Consider the following 12760-nt stretch of genomic DNA (forward strand, 5'->3'; position numbering starts at 1 on the left):
TAAATATATTACAGTTTTAAAAACTTATAAAAGAACATTTAAATTTGAAACTTATAAAACTTTTACTAAAATTCAAAATACAATACTAAATTTTTATGAAACAACAAAAACATTAAAAATATATTAAAAAAAAATAAACAAACATATTACTTAATTAAAGCACACAAACATTTTATTTAATTAATACATATTTTAATATCCAAATTTATTTCATATATTCTCAATCAAATTCTCTTTTAATTTGTGAAAAATTGTTTGCAAAAAATTGTATTCATTCACAGCTTGCCACATCAGCTTAGAACTGGATCAAGATCAATTCTACATCAAGAACTGATCTTGGTGTTCTTATGACACTATTCATTATATTTATAATTTTAATAAGCTATAAAGATGACCTAAATGTGAAACACTGGTGTATGCGGAAAACGAATAATTTCGATATGAATTGGCACACACATGTGAAAAGTGAAGGGTAAATTTCACCGTCAATACCCTATATAACTTTTGAATAATACACATGCATTAACCTTTTTTGTACCCATGAACTTTGTTTTAGTAGGGTTAGTGTAAATAATCTTGCAACCTTTTGAAATCGATGTATAACAACTAAAACATATAGGGCTTCTGTCATTGGCAGAGATAACAATAAGAAAAATCAAAATTAGCATAAAACGTATGGACGAATCACGAATGGTATAGGTTTTGTAAATAAATAGTACATCTAATGTATATAGTGAAAACGTGATGTCTAGTGCCATGTTATTTCATCAACTAAAACATAATCAAAATCCATGCTATTTAAAAACATACACACGAAGAACCCAATAAAAAGATCTACGATCATATTTACATGCCATATGCTCTCGCTTTTGCAAAAAAAAATAAAGAAAAAGGAAAAAAATATGACTGGAAAATACATAAACAGGTATTTAAAGTTATTACTTTTTAATTAAATAGCGACTCTCCGAAAAAAATATATATTGTCCCATTCGAAATCATACCAAACACAAACGGTACTAATTGCCAGCAGAGCGTTAAGCACGTGTTTGGTCATGTTTACATCAAAGCGGTAGTAACACAACAAAGATGACCCCGTTTTGTTTTGGTACATGTTTTATGTGTGTCACTTGTTTCCTCTTAACAGTGTTAGGTATAATAAAACTCAATTAATGGATTTGCTATTGCTTCACTTTAGCAATCTCTACTTTTTTTTTGCTCACACCGACGCAATTGCAAAGGAATAAAGAGATTTACTGAGTCTTCCTCTCAAGTAAAGTTTCTTGTTCACTAGTCTCTCTCTCTCTCTCAAGTAAAACTTTCTCCTTTCTTAGGTTGTTCTTAAAGAGGCCCATCTCAACAATCAAAATCCAAAAAAGGAATAAAAGACAGAAACAGGGGTGAAGAGAGTATTAGAAAGCAAAACCACCATAACGATGGCTACAAGGACCGATAGTATGTGTAGCAAAAGTAGCATAAGCATAAAAAAAAAGAAGTTATTAGCATCCAAAAACAACCAAAACCAAAAGATTAAAAAATAAAAACCACAAATATGCCAAAGTTTCCTGCTAGCTAGAAGAATCACAAATGTTTGATCCTTTTTTTTTTTTCAAATGGGTCTTTCTTCTCTTTATGCTTTTATGCCTTACTTTTTTTTCCTTTTTTTTTTGGATTCCCCATCATTATTGTTTTCTTTCCTGATTTTCGGCAGGACAAAATAATATATTCATGTCCATCACTCACCAACAGCTCTGTGATGGTTCAACGGTTTGCACCATCTGAGTCGTTGTGGTTGCTCACTGGTACAGCACCAGAAGACTGTTGCTGAACATCTGAAAGAGCTTCCCTAGGTTGCTGCAACTGACTGCTTGAACCACCAGTGGGATCCGCTGAGCTCTGACCAAGAGCCAAGTTTCCAAGTCTGCTTGCTACTGCATCTGCCCTATCAACAGCTTGGGGGCTCGACACTGCAGGGGTCCTCATGTTTTGAAGCACCCATTGATTCCATTGATGGCGCTTCCTTATTAAGTCACCCTAAGAGGAAGAAAAAAGCAGGTGCAATCAATTAAAAAGCAAAAGTCATTCAAGCACAGCGCAAAATATCGATGCCATGAAATTGATGAGAAGAGCTGATAACAGGCTGATTATTTTTTCAGACTCCACAGCTTTGATAATGTTTAAATAATATTATCCAATCCCTAATAGAAAGGTTTAAGATATCAATCACATACTACCATACTACTAGCAAGCAAAGCCAATGCAATTCAATAATTAAAACACACTTAAGGAAACATAAACAAGACACACCTGCACTTCAACAACAGGTGAATTTTGTAGAGCCTCCACTATTTGCTGGATGCTATCTGTAAGTTCTGCAACCTGATGAAGAAGGAGAAAAGAAAAACAACACCTAGATAAAATTCACAGGGAATAATAAAAGAACTCTAGAAACGGCACCAAAGCAACAAAATGTTATACTAACTAGGATAACGAGAAGAAAAAAGAAATGCAAAGTAAATTGGGGTAGAGGCTAATGAGAGGAACAGAAGTATTCACAACTGAATAACACATGCCACCTGATAACATATATCACCCATCTTAAAAACAGATTCAATTTGCTATATTGTACATGCATTCGGCATCTTTATATAAATGGTCACAAAAAGAATCATAAATTCTATTGGATTGTGAGTCTTACTCATTGATCACTAAGGTATACTGTTTATATAACATATACAAACGGAGAGAAGTGAATGAGGCCAGCTTGAAAGATAACACATCTAGAAAACATTTTACCTTTTTGAAACCAGCAATCACACGTAGCGGAACAAAACCGTCTTCATCCATGAACCCGCGAAGGTATAAGTCAGTAATCAAATTCTCTTCACTGTAACAAAAGAAACATTTGCATCTATATTAGTATTTCCCTTAAGAAAACAGATCAGCAGGATTTCATCATTGACAAGAATAAGGGAAATTCGATACAAAGAGACTACCTAAAATAATATTGTATTTGGTTCTGTAGTTTTATGTGTAATGGAGGATCTTGAACATGGTAGAAGACCGGATGTTNTAGAGCCTCCACTATTTGCTGGATGCTATCTGTAAGTTCTGCAACCTGATGAAGAAGGAGAAAAGAAAAACAACACCTAGATAAAATTCACAGGGAATAATAAAAGAACTCTAGAAACGGCACCAAAGCAACAAAATGTTATACTAACTAGGATAACGAGAAGAAAAAAGAAATGCAAAGTAAATTGGGGTAGAGGCTAATGAGAGGAACAGAAGTATTCACAACTGAATAACACATGCCACCTGATAACATATATCACCCATCTTAAAAACAGATTCAATTTGCTATATTGTACATGCATTCGGCATCTTTATATAAATGGTCACAAAAAGAATCGTAAATTCTATTGGATTGTGAGTCTTACTCATTGATCACTAAGGTATACTGTTTATATAACATATACAAACGGAGAGAAGTGAATGAGGCCAGCTTGAAAGATAACACATCTAGAAAACATTTTACCTTTTTGAAACCAGCAATCACACGTAGCGGAACAAAACCGTCTTCATCCATGAACCCGCGAAGGTATAAGTCAGTAATCAAATTCTCTTCACTGTAACAAAAGAAACATTTGCATCTATATTAGTAATTCCCTTAAGAAAACAGATCAGCAGGATTTCATCATTGACAAGAATAAGGGAAATTCAATACAAAGAGACTACCTAAAATAATACTGTATTTGGTTCTGTAGTTTTATGTGTAATGGAGGATCTTGAACATGGTAGAAGACCGGATGTTGAAGAGGTGTCATAAAAGGCATACGGGGATAATACGACGATGCCATTTCTGAAATGAAGAAGACACATTAGCAAATCATAACTGAAAACTAAAGACGTGATCTTCAATGTGTCTCACCAGGAGAGAAGGGCACAGGGCTGGCAAAAGGCTGAATAGGCTGAGCTGCCATAAACTGAGGAGGAATAGACTGAACAGGTGGTGGTGCATGTCTTACAAATGCTGGCCTTTGTGATTGTGCATTTCCTTCTCTCCCATTAAAGCTTCTGTGATAAGCCCAATTCTGATTGCCGTGCTCCTGATTACGCCTGCCACCATGACTTTGGTGATGATTACCATTTTGGTTCCTGAAGGAGTCTCGTTGTGGGAGGTTGTCAGCACCACCATGGGTTTGTGATGCAAATCCATTTCTCTGGTTTTGGCCTCTAGGAGAAGGGTTGTGCGAAGGCAATTCGGCAAATGAACCCTGTGCTGATGGTTGAGAAACAGTACCATTAGCGGAACCAGAAGCGCCATTCCGTTTAAATGATCTCTGGCGCGAATGATTTGGAGTTGGATTAGGGTTTGCACGGGCAGCTTGCTTTGGTGCAGCAGGAACAGAAGCATTTGCAATTCCCTAAATCAAAGAAAAAGAAGCATCTTTATAAGAGTACTGAAAGTAGGATAACAAATGCATACATCAAAATAAGCATCAATGCTAAAGAGCTCAGTATGCATCACAATTATCTGCCTTTATTGTAGTTAGCAAACAAACATGCAGATATCGAAGTTTATGTTCATACATTGCAGTAAACACAATCCAAACATAAGCAAGCCGCTTGACCTAAAGATATCTTACAACAAATGGCAAAGCTACAAAGGCTTCTTAACAACCACACAACCAACAGTTACAGTCAATCGAAAACAGATAGATCATAATATGCAAAAGCTCAAAGCTTTTCATCAACCAGCCACAATAAGGTGATGAAAATGGTATCAAACCTGAGAAACGGGGGCAGATGATGAAGACGGTGAAGAAGAAGGAACATCACCGAGACTTTTTAACGAATCAGACGAAGACTTGTTGGAAGGAGGAGCTTTGGTAGTACTAGTAGTCTCAGAAAGAGCAGGCCAAGAAGAAGCTCCCATGACAGGTCCAACCTCAGAAGAAGACCCATTAGACGGCCTTTTCCAAACTGGCTTCTTTCCCGCATTACCCTGACCAACAACAGCAGATTCCTCCGATGATTTATCATCGACCGTCAAAACAGAATCAGGCGGCGGAGAAGAAACGGAAACGGAAGCAACCGGCTCGATCGGAGCCTTGGATTGAGGAGAGGAAGGAGCAGCTACGACGGCGGCGGCGGCGATCGGGTCTGATACGCCACTGACGATATGAGTCCAAGGAGAAGAAACTTGCCGAGAAGGACGGCGAGCCGATTGTGAAACAGCAGAAGCGTTGTTAGGGATGCCGTGATTCTCGCTCATACGACGAGGAGACATAGAAGAAGAAGAGTTATTGGAAGTGGCGGAAGCCATGAGAGAGGAGGAGGACAAAAATAAAAATTAGGGTTTGTTAGAGATGAGTCGATTAGCTTCTTTCTGATCGATACAGTATCTTCTAAATTAAACGATTAATCCCCAAAATTTAAAATTAAAATAAAAAAGTTAGGAAAAATCTGAAGAAACCTCTCTGCGATTTGAGAAAAAAAAACTAGGGTTAGGGTTTGAGTAAATGCAAAAACAAAAAGGTATCAGTCTGATTTTTTCCAAAAAAATAAAATTCCCCAAGAAGGAGAAGACGATGGAGCAGTGTAGTCTCCTCTTCTCTTCTCTCTCTCTCTTTCTTCCCTTTATTTTTTTTTTAATATGTATGTTTATTTTTTCATTAATTCTTTTTTTTCTACGACTACCGCGGAAAGATGAAGTTACGAGATTATCCTTCAGTAAAACAGAAGAAAAAACACACTTTTGTTTTTGTTTGGGTTGAACTTTAATCTGATTGGCTAGAATCCCTTTCCCAGGATTGTTGACGTAAAAGTTTTAATATCGATTATTTTATTTTATTTTCAGTTTAATTAGGATAAATTTTGTAATTAAAAAAACACCTTATAAATAATAATTCATATAAATATTGAAAAAATAGAATTAAATCAGTAAGTTTTTAGTAAGAGAATCTCACATTTATTATGTATTAGTCAATATCAATTAATTACTTATTTAATACATGAAGATTATTTCTTAAAGTTACCAATTAATTATTACTTTAATACTAACTCACACACTTAACATTTATTTTGCTTTGATTATCAATTTAAACCTCTTTCTTAATTTAATTGCAATATAATAAAGTAGGGATGTAATTGTGTTCTCTTCGATAAAGAGGTTTTACACTGGAAAAAAGGGAATAGACCCGTGCAAGATCATATTAGTATAATCGAATTGTTAGCATAATATGTTTTTAAGATACTAATTCGTTGCGGAAGACTCGCCATTCATTCAAATAATTTATATTAGTTTAGAATGTATATGTTGTCATCTTGATATAGAATATATATATAGTTGTTGACAAAATAAAAGAGGTCAATGGTTACAGAAAATCAAGTATTCTAATTTCATAATACGAATCTTTTTAACAAATCTGTAATGTAAAGTGGTCATGGACTCATCTTTGTGTAGCTATGTTTACATCTTGCGTATACAACCACCGGAATATTTATATCATTTGACAATGATAATAAACTCGATCGTCAAAGTAGTACACATCTTTTATATACCTATCAGAACACGAAATCGTTTCAATCAGAATAGAGACAGTAATTAATGTGCATGTATGTAACCAATTCTTTCTCTTTTTGTTCCATACATTCCAAGTATGGACAGAGCAAATTGACAAGAGAATATTGAGTAAACTAGCACATGAGTGAGAGAATAGTCATATAACAGTAGGTATAGTGCTTTCTCTAATCATACGAGGTTCATAAATGGGTATATATAAGCGAATAATACAAAATCATCTCAAACTAATCAATCAATATGATCAAAAGTGAAAGAAGATCATATTTTGCCGGTCGTGTCAAGCGTTGGCCACTTGCCATATGTGGAACCCATTTTCCTTTTTATTTCCTTTTGAATATTCAGCGTTCTACTCTATAACAAAATCGCCTTTTTTCGGTTTATCTCGGTTTATTTCGGTTTACCTACCTCCATTACAGAAGAGAAAAAAGAGGACAAGAAATTGGCCACGGAATATATGAGCCGAGTGTAAAGAGAATATGTTTTCCTGAAGAAGCCGATTTCTATATAGTCTCATATGATACAGGAGTGGACTTACAAATCTACAACAGTGGAAGTAATATGAACATAAATCTGAAAAAATACCATAGCTTTACTGAAATAAATCTTTGGTTTGATGAAGAGCTACTTTTGGAGATGGTTTGGTTTGTTTTGTGTAGCTCTGAGGAATTATTATGAGTCTTTATTCCGGCTGCCATTGCCGGAGCTACCGCCTCTGTTTTGTTTGTTCCGGCAAGCGTTGTGTTTGTCTCTTCCACGTCATAGCCTGCGTTAACAGAGATATTCATACTTCATATAAGTCAGAGAATAACAAAGGAGTTAACGAATGTAAGAGGGAAACTTACAGTCAAACTTTTTCCAAGCTAAGACGAGTTTCTCTCTGTCGAATACTACACGATACCCGGTCATGTAGTTCTCTGTTTCATTAAAAGTAAACAATGTGAGGTCACAACTTAACGGATGGATCTTCAATGATCGATACTAGGAGAAACTGATCTTACGTCCAATTATGTTGAGTTCAAAGCTTTTAACAATGGCCAGGCAATATACAAGTTCACCCTGAGAAAACACACAGATACTGAAAGTATCAGCACACAGAACCGAAGACAAGGAACGATAGGGAAAAAAGTAGAGAGAGAGAGAGAGAGAGAGTATGACCTCGGTAGAGATGACGATTATAGGATCATTGATGGTGAAGTGACTGTTTCCTTTCATTGTTAAGCTTAAACTCGGTATCAAACTGGCATTCGCCTCATTGCTAATCACACCATTTACAAGAAAATCGTTTATATTTTAGGGGCAGTAAACACTCGAGTGTGGATGGATGGATACAAGCTCATACCTCATGTCATAACAATACTCGAATGGAATCCTTGAATCTGGTGAATGGCGCTTATCGTGGGCTTGAGAATGGAACTGAAGAAGACAATTTGAATCATCGAGCTAGCAAAATTGAGCATCACGCGGAACAAACACAACATATGATGGTGTTTAGATGCTTACACTCTCAGAGACTGTCGTATACATCGGATCCACTAAATAAGTAAATGATGTACCGGTGTCAAAGAGCGCTGTAAACTCATCATCTATTAGAGTAGTCCCCACACGCACCCGAGTCACCGTGATGTTGTAGTTTGGGCTGCAATGAATGTCACCACGGTTAAAAGTTGCATTCACAAAGTAACAAAAATCTACAATATAACGCATAAGTGGAATTACCACTTACTGTGAAGGATTCAGATTGAAGGGTGTCTCTTCCTGATCAGAACTACCCTTGTCCCCAAAACTGATCCTTCCAACTCCATCATGTCCAAAACACATGGAGAAAGAATCAGCAACCAGACCTTCCCTCGCCAAAACACTTGGAACCGATATCTTTTCCATGCCAAGACCAAATAAACCATTTGGTGCGGCAATGTCAAGAAAAGAACCACTTTGAACCTGCCCACACCTGCACACGTATTTTCACATATTCAGGAACTTACTAAATTGAACTGAAACACAAAAGAACCCAAGTGAAGCAGCTGTGATGAAAGATGCTGACTGCTACTAACCCGAATGTGACATATGCCTCAACACGCTCAGGATTCTTATCCTCGGTTGTTAAGTGCATAACATCTTCCATAAGAATACCAGATGTCGAAGTCTGAGCAGAGACATAAGACACCATATAAGGGCAAGTGCTGAACGTTCCAAGGCATTGATTACGCTGTGCACATAGACTGTTGTTGCAGGTGACCTTCTTGTTTGTAGTCGAAACTTTAGGATTGTAAATGCTCAGTTCAAATTCCTAAACACAGGAAACAGAATCAAGGACTCGATCATGGAAACTTTTATAACTCAGTAGCTAAGATCAATCAGTAAAACTCAACAACTGTAATAATTGCTAAAAAGTGTTAAAAACATACAGAAGCGTAAGTGGCTCCTTCGGTTGGTGCGCATTTGCCGCAATCACAAGGGACCCAAAAGAGATCGCTTCCTGTATCAAGCGCCACCATGAATCTCATTCCCGGAGTACCCAACTTCACCGTCGTGTAATGCAAACTAGTAATATCAAAATTGAATCAATCAGACTTATCATATCCTCAAGCAGAGAAGTTTTAATTTCGCGAGCAAAAATGCAACTTACAATCCAAGAGAGCTGATACGAGAAGTGGAATTGCCATCGGAGAAAGTAAGTGACGACTCAGATTCCGACTCCGAGAGTCGACGCCGCCCACGGATAAGCCAATCACGGAGGACGAGAGCGTTGAAGTATTCGAAGCTTCCTTTAGGAGGGAAATTAGCAGACCTTCCAGTTGAATCTGACCATTGTTTGACTTCGTCAGAGAATCTATGATGCATCTCGAAGGTGAAGATACGACCATCGCAGCTCCCGAAGCTCAGTAACATCAAAATCGGGATCAAGAAGAGAGTACTCTTGAAGAAACAGCACGACATTGGAGAAACGATTTCCGAAACTCGATAGATTTTTTTTATCCTACTTTCCCGGAGATTTTTCTCGGGAAAACAAAGAGAAAACGAGAAATCATGACCAGAGAAACCCCAAGAATATTAGTAGATCTTGGAATTTGTGAGAACCAAAATTAGGGTTTTTCTGGGGGAACGATGAAGTTGAGTGAGTTCGAGAGAGAGATCTATCTCTATTGTAAATTGTAATGTTCGTTCGTTCTTCTTCTTCGTCGTTAGGTGAGTGTAACAGTCTGTGTAACAAAAGCGAACTATTGCGATATACTCATTCCAATGAACACTGGGTCCCACCTTCCAATTTTATAATATTCTCCACCGACCCGTAATTTCTGTTTCTTCTGACTTCTCACCCCCGACTTTAATAAATTTTTATTAGTAAATAAAGGGATCAAACTGATAAATCCCGCGAACAAAAAAAAATAATGATGCACAAAAAAGATGGGATATACACACAAGGAAGGATATACAAAAATAAAACTTTTTAAGTTGGTCCTGAATTTAGTGTTGTAGAATCATCTGTTGTTGTTGTAAGTGTCCCAATCGAAGTTTGGGTGAGAGTATGCTTCGTAATCTACAGGTCCGTCCACGATGTTATCCAACGTTTGAATACTCCGGAGGAGAGCTGGGTGGTAACGGTCTGTATCCGAAGGTAAAAGCTTGTACATCACGAGCACCCCAAGTGTGAATATGGCTTGAAGCTTTGTGGAATCTCCTTTTACTGAGAAGAAGAGCAGCATTGAGACGAGGTACAGGTCCACACAGAACCGCATGATGCACAAAACCGTGTCCATTAGCTTTCCTTCATTTCCTGCTGGGAAGCCACGCACTCTGTATACGTAGAGGAAGTTGTATTTGTCGACAATGTATCTGTAACCAAAGTAAACTGCGCCTACAGGGACCACGAGTGGAGCGAAGGAAGAGTATATCATTGTTAAGGCAAATATGGTGAGATTGAAGGCGTAGTATTGTGCAAAGTCGAATTTTTGTTTAGGGATTGGTGAGGTCCGGCTGATTGGGTAGTCAGATAGGTCTTGGCTCATCGGTTCGATGTCACCGAATCTTGGAGACTCAAACATGTTTTCAGGGAGAAGTGGTGTCTCAAGATTGCTGCTTGGCTCTTGATTTTCCAAAGCGTACTCTTCGTTTTGCTCAGGAACAAGCTGAAGCATGTCGTTCTTCCTGAACTTTTGGATTTTTTTCTTGATCCACGGGATTGGTGCAAGTAGATCGAAGGAGATTCCTAAGAACGTGCTTGTGATGAGGAAAGCTAGAGCAGAAACACACGACCTTGATAAGAAGGAAGGGCTCATGTATTCTTCAATCCTCTTGCAATCCTCACCGTCTAAATAGCAACGACTCATTTTCAAGAGCGCGCTTTCCAGCGACGATTCAACAAGAGCCTTGAGAACAATAAGGTTCACAAGGAAGAAGCAAACCATCTTCAAGAGAGCTGCTCTTTGTTCCCCAGAAACTGTTAGGTGCCTCTCAAACTTAGAAAGATACGAAAGAGCAGATGGGATCACAATGTACATGCTAACAAATATGAAGACGTTGGGCATGAATTGAAAAATCAAAGATCCAATCCATCCAGAAGTTTGCACCCAAGCGAGCCAAGACTGAGCACTATCCAATGCTTCAGCATTGAAGATTCGGCCAGCACTTACCAAGGCACTGATCAAGGCCAACGGGGAGCTGAAAAACACAAGAATCAACAGTAGAATCGTATTAACAATCACTCTTCGAACGATAAGAGCAACTTTTGTCAATCCCAAATGATTCCAATAAATATCAGTAGCCAAGGGTGCTCTGTCCACTTTCCACTGGTTTCTCTGTAACCGAAGCTCAGTGACAGAGAAGAACTTTCCAGTACGCCTTGATCTCTCGTTTCGAAAATCCTGAACAGCCTTATTAGCTGTGTACACATCTTTAAACATCACGAAAGCAACCCCAGCACCTTGTGCTCGTCCTTCTTTATAAGCTGCTAACTGAGACTCCAGATCAGCTCTCAACTCTTGCAACTTCCTTAGTTTTTCATCATCTGTAAAACCAAACCTCTCTGTGATCTGAGACCACAAATCCTTCACTTTACTCCACAAAGCAAAAACACAAGACAGTAGTCCGTTATCTCCAGCATTCTCAAACTCATCCGGTAAAAGCCTAGAGTCCATCTTGGCAACTAACCAAGTAATCTCATCTCGAACACGAACCAACTCTGTAGCAAGATCATCCAACGCACACAAATCCATGGGAACAATAATCTTATAAACTTTGCCAGGGTACTTAAGCCTAAAACACTCTTCAAACTCAACTCTATCAGACCCTAAATTCTTAGGCAAACCCTGAACCATTACAGTAAACACAGCCGTGGAATTCGCATTGGGGTCGCTAATATTCCCATTCCCATCTCTAAACCTAGTAAACTTCAACCTAGCTTCAATAGCAGAGATTCCAAAATGCGAGATAACAACAACAACCACAACAAACACAAAATGAACCCAAAGCAAACCCGAACCTTTCTTAATATGAGTAATCATCGTTTTCGAAAGCTCATCACTAAGCAAAGCAGTCCCAGCGTATAGATTCAACGGAAGCATAACGAAAACAGCCAAAACAGCGATAGAGAAAAGAAGCACGAAGCTACCACCTTCGATCAAAAGAAACTGAGCAGCATCAGCACCACAGTGCCTAGCGATCTCGCGACACGTGGCTTTCCAAACGGCGAGGAGTTTAGAGAAAAGAGCAGAAGGACCAGGCATACGACGGTGATCGCTACGGAGCTTAACGAAAAGGAAGATGGAGACGCAGCATAAGAGGCCAATGACGGAGATGTTAAGAAGATACTGAATGTTACCGTACCAAGCATCTGGGATTTCAGGTAAGTCTCCTGAGGATGGAGGAGGAGAGAATGACTCATCTATTGATGAAATCGGCGGCATCGCGGCACTGCGATGCATCCCGAAAAAATCTCCACCAAAATTAAGAAACCCAAAATCTTCAATTTGGGGGCTAGGGTTGGCTAAGTAGATCGAGGAAGAAGATGATTGGGAATGGTAGAAAGTAAATAAAAGAAAGATAAAAATTAAAAAGGATGAGGAAGGTTTGCGATCACGGTTTGGAATCTAATAATCTCCCAGATTCTTCTTCCCCTTTTATGAACAATTCCATAAATAACCGGGACCTTTTTTGGTTTTTTTGAACAAAAAAAATGAA

The 12760-nt window shown here is 38.1% G+C and overlaps 3 protein-coding genes across 4 annotated transcripts; all 3 read right to left on the reverse strand.

The window, feature by feature from the left end:
• Positions 1383–5635, reverse strand: LOC104729598 (la-related protein 1C). Of its 2 annotated transcripts, XM_010448561.1 has the most exons (7): positions 4787–5635; positions 3926–4421; positions 3806–3856; positions 2994–3066; positions 2794–2884; positions 2305–2376; positions 1383–2031 (listed from the first exon to the last, which is right to left on the reverse strand). In XM_010448561.1, exons 1-7 carry the CDS (start codon positions 5321–5323, stop codon positions 1759–1761), a joined length of 1593 nt encoding a protein of 530 aa, XP_010446863.1. In that variant the 5' UTR covers positions 5324–5635; the 3' UTR covers positions 1383–1758. The 2 variants fall into 2 exon arrangements, with proteins under 2 accessions (XP_010446863.1, XP_010446861.1); XM_010448559.2 differs by lacking the exons at positions 2794–2884; positions 2994–3066 and adding an exon at positions 3533–3623 and having other exon boundaries at positions 1393–2031; positions 3733–3856; positions 4787–5634.
• LOC104729600 (aspartyl protease family protein 1) lies at positions 7052–9785 on the reverse strand. Its single transcript, XM_010448562.1, has 10 exons — positions 9210–9785; positions 8989–9124; positions 8635–8870; positions 8307–8531; positions 8084–8219; positions 7923–7996; positions 7739–7838; positions 7582–7639; positions 7426–7497; positions 7052–7346 (listed from the first exon to the last, which is right to left on the reverse strand). Exons 1-10 carry the CDS (start codon positions 9518–9520, stop codon positions 7123–7125), a joined length of 1572 nt encoding a protein of 523 aa, XP_010446864.1. The 5' UTR covers positions 9521–9785; the 3' UTR covers positions 7052–7122.
• Positions 9905–12729, reverse strand: LOC104729601 (CSC1-like protein At4g35870). The gene has a single exon (XM_010448563.2). The coding sequence runs from the start codon at positions 12502–12504 to the stop codon at positions 10063–10065; it is 2442 nt and encodes an 813-aa protein (XP_010446865.1). The 5' UTR covers positions 12505–12729; the 3' UTR covers positions 9905–10062.

This window comes from Camelina sativa, chromosome 12 (genome assembly GCF_000633955.1).
Source record: "Camelina sativa cultivar DH55 chromosome 12, Cs, whole genome shotgun sequence".
NCBI classification, from domain to species: Eukaryota; Viridiplantae; Streptophyta; class Magnoliopsida; order Brassicales; family Brassicaceae; genus Camelina; species Camelina sativa.

Excerpts from the sequence above, each read along its gene's own strand:
- LOC104729598 (XM_010448561.1), bottom strand. The coding sequence starts at position 5,323 with ATGGCTTCCGCCACTTCCAATAACTCTTCTTCTTCTATGTCTCCTCGT. Across the intron at positions 3,857-3,925 it reads CCCTGTGCCCTTCTCTCCTG|AAATGGCATCGTCGTATTAT; the intron begins GTGAGACACATT and ends TCTTCATTTCAG. Across the intron at positions 2,032-2,304 it reads CACCTGTTGTTGAAGTGCAG|GGTGACTTAATAAGGAAGCG; the intron begins GTGTGTCTTGTT and ends TCTTCCTCTTAG.
- LOC104729600 (XM_010448562.1), bottom strand. The coding sequence starts at position 9,520 with ATGTCGTGCTGTTTCTTCAAGAGTACTCTCTTCTTGATCCCGATTTTG. Across the intron at positions 9,125-9,209 it reads CGTATCAGCTCTCTTGGATT|TTTGCATTACACGACGGTGA; the intron begins GTAAGTTGCATT and ends TGATATTACTAG. Across the intron at positions 7,997-8,083 it reads ATACGACAGTCTCTGAGAGT|TTCCATTCTCAAGCCCACGA; the intron begins GTAAGCATCTAA and ends TGTCTTCTTCAG.
- LOC104729601 (XM_010448563.2), bottom strand. The coding sequence starts at position 12,504 with ATGCATCGCAGTGCCGCGATGCCGCCGATTTCATCAATAGATGAGTCA.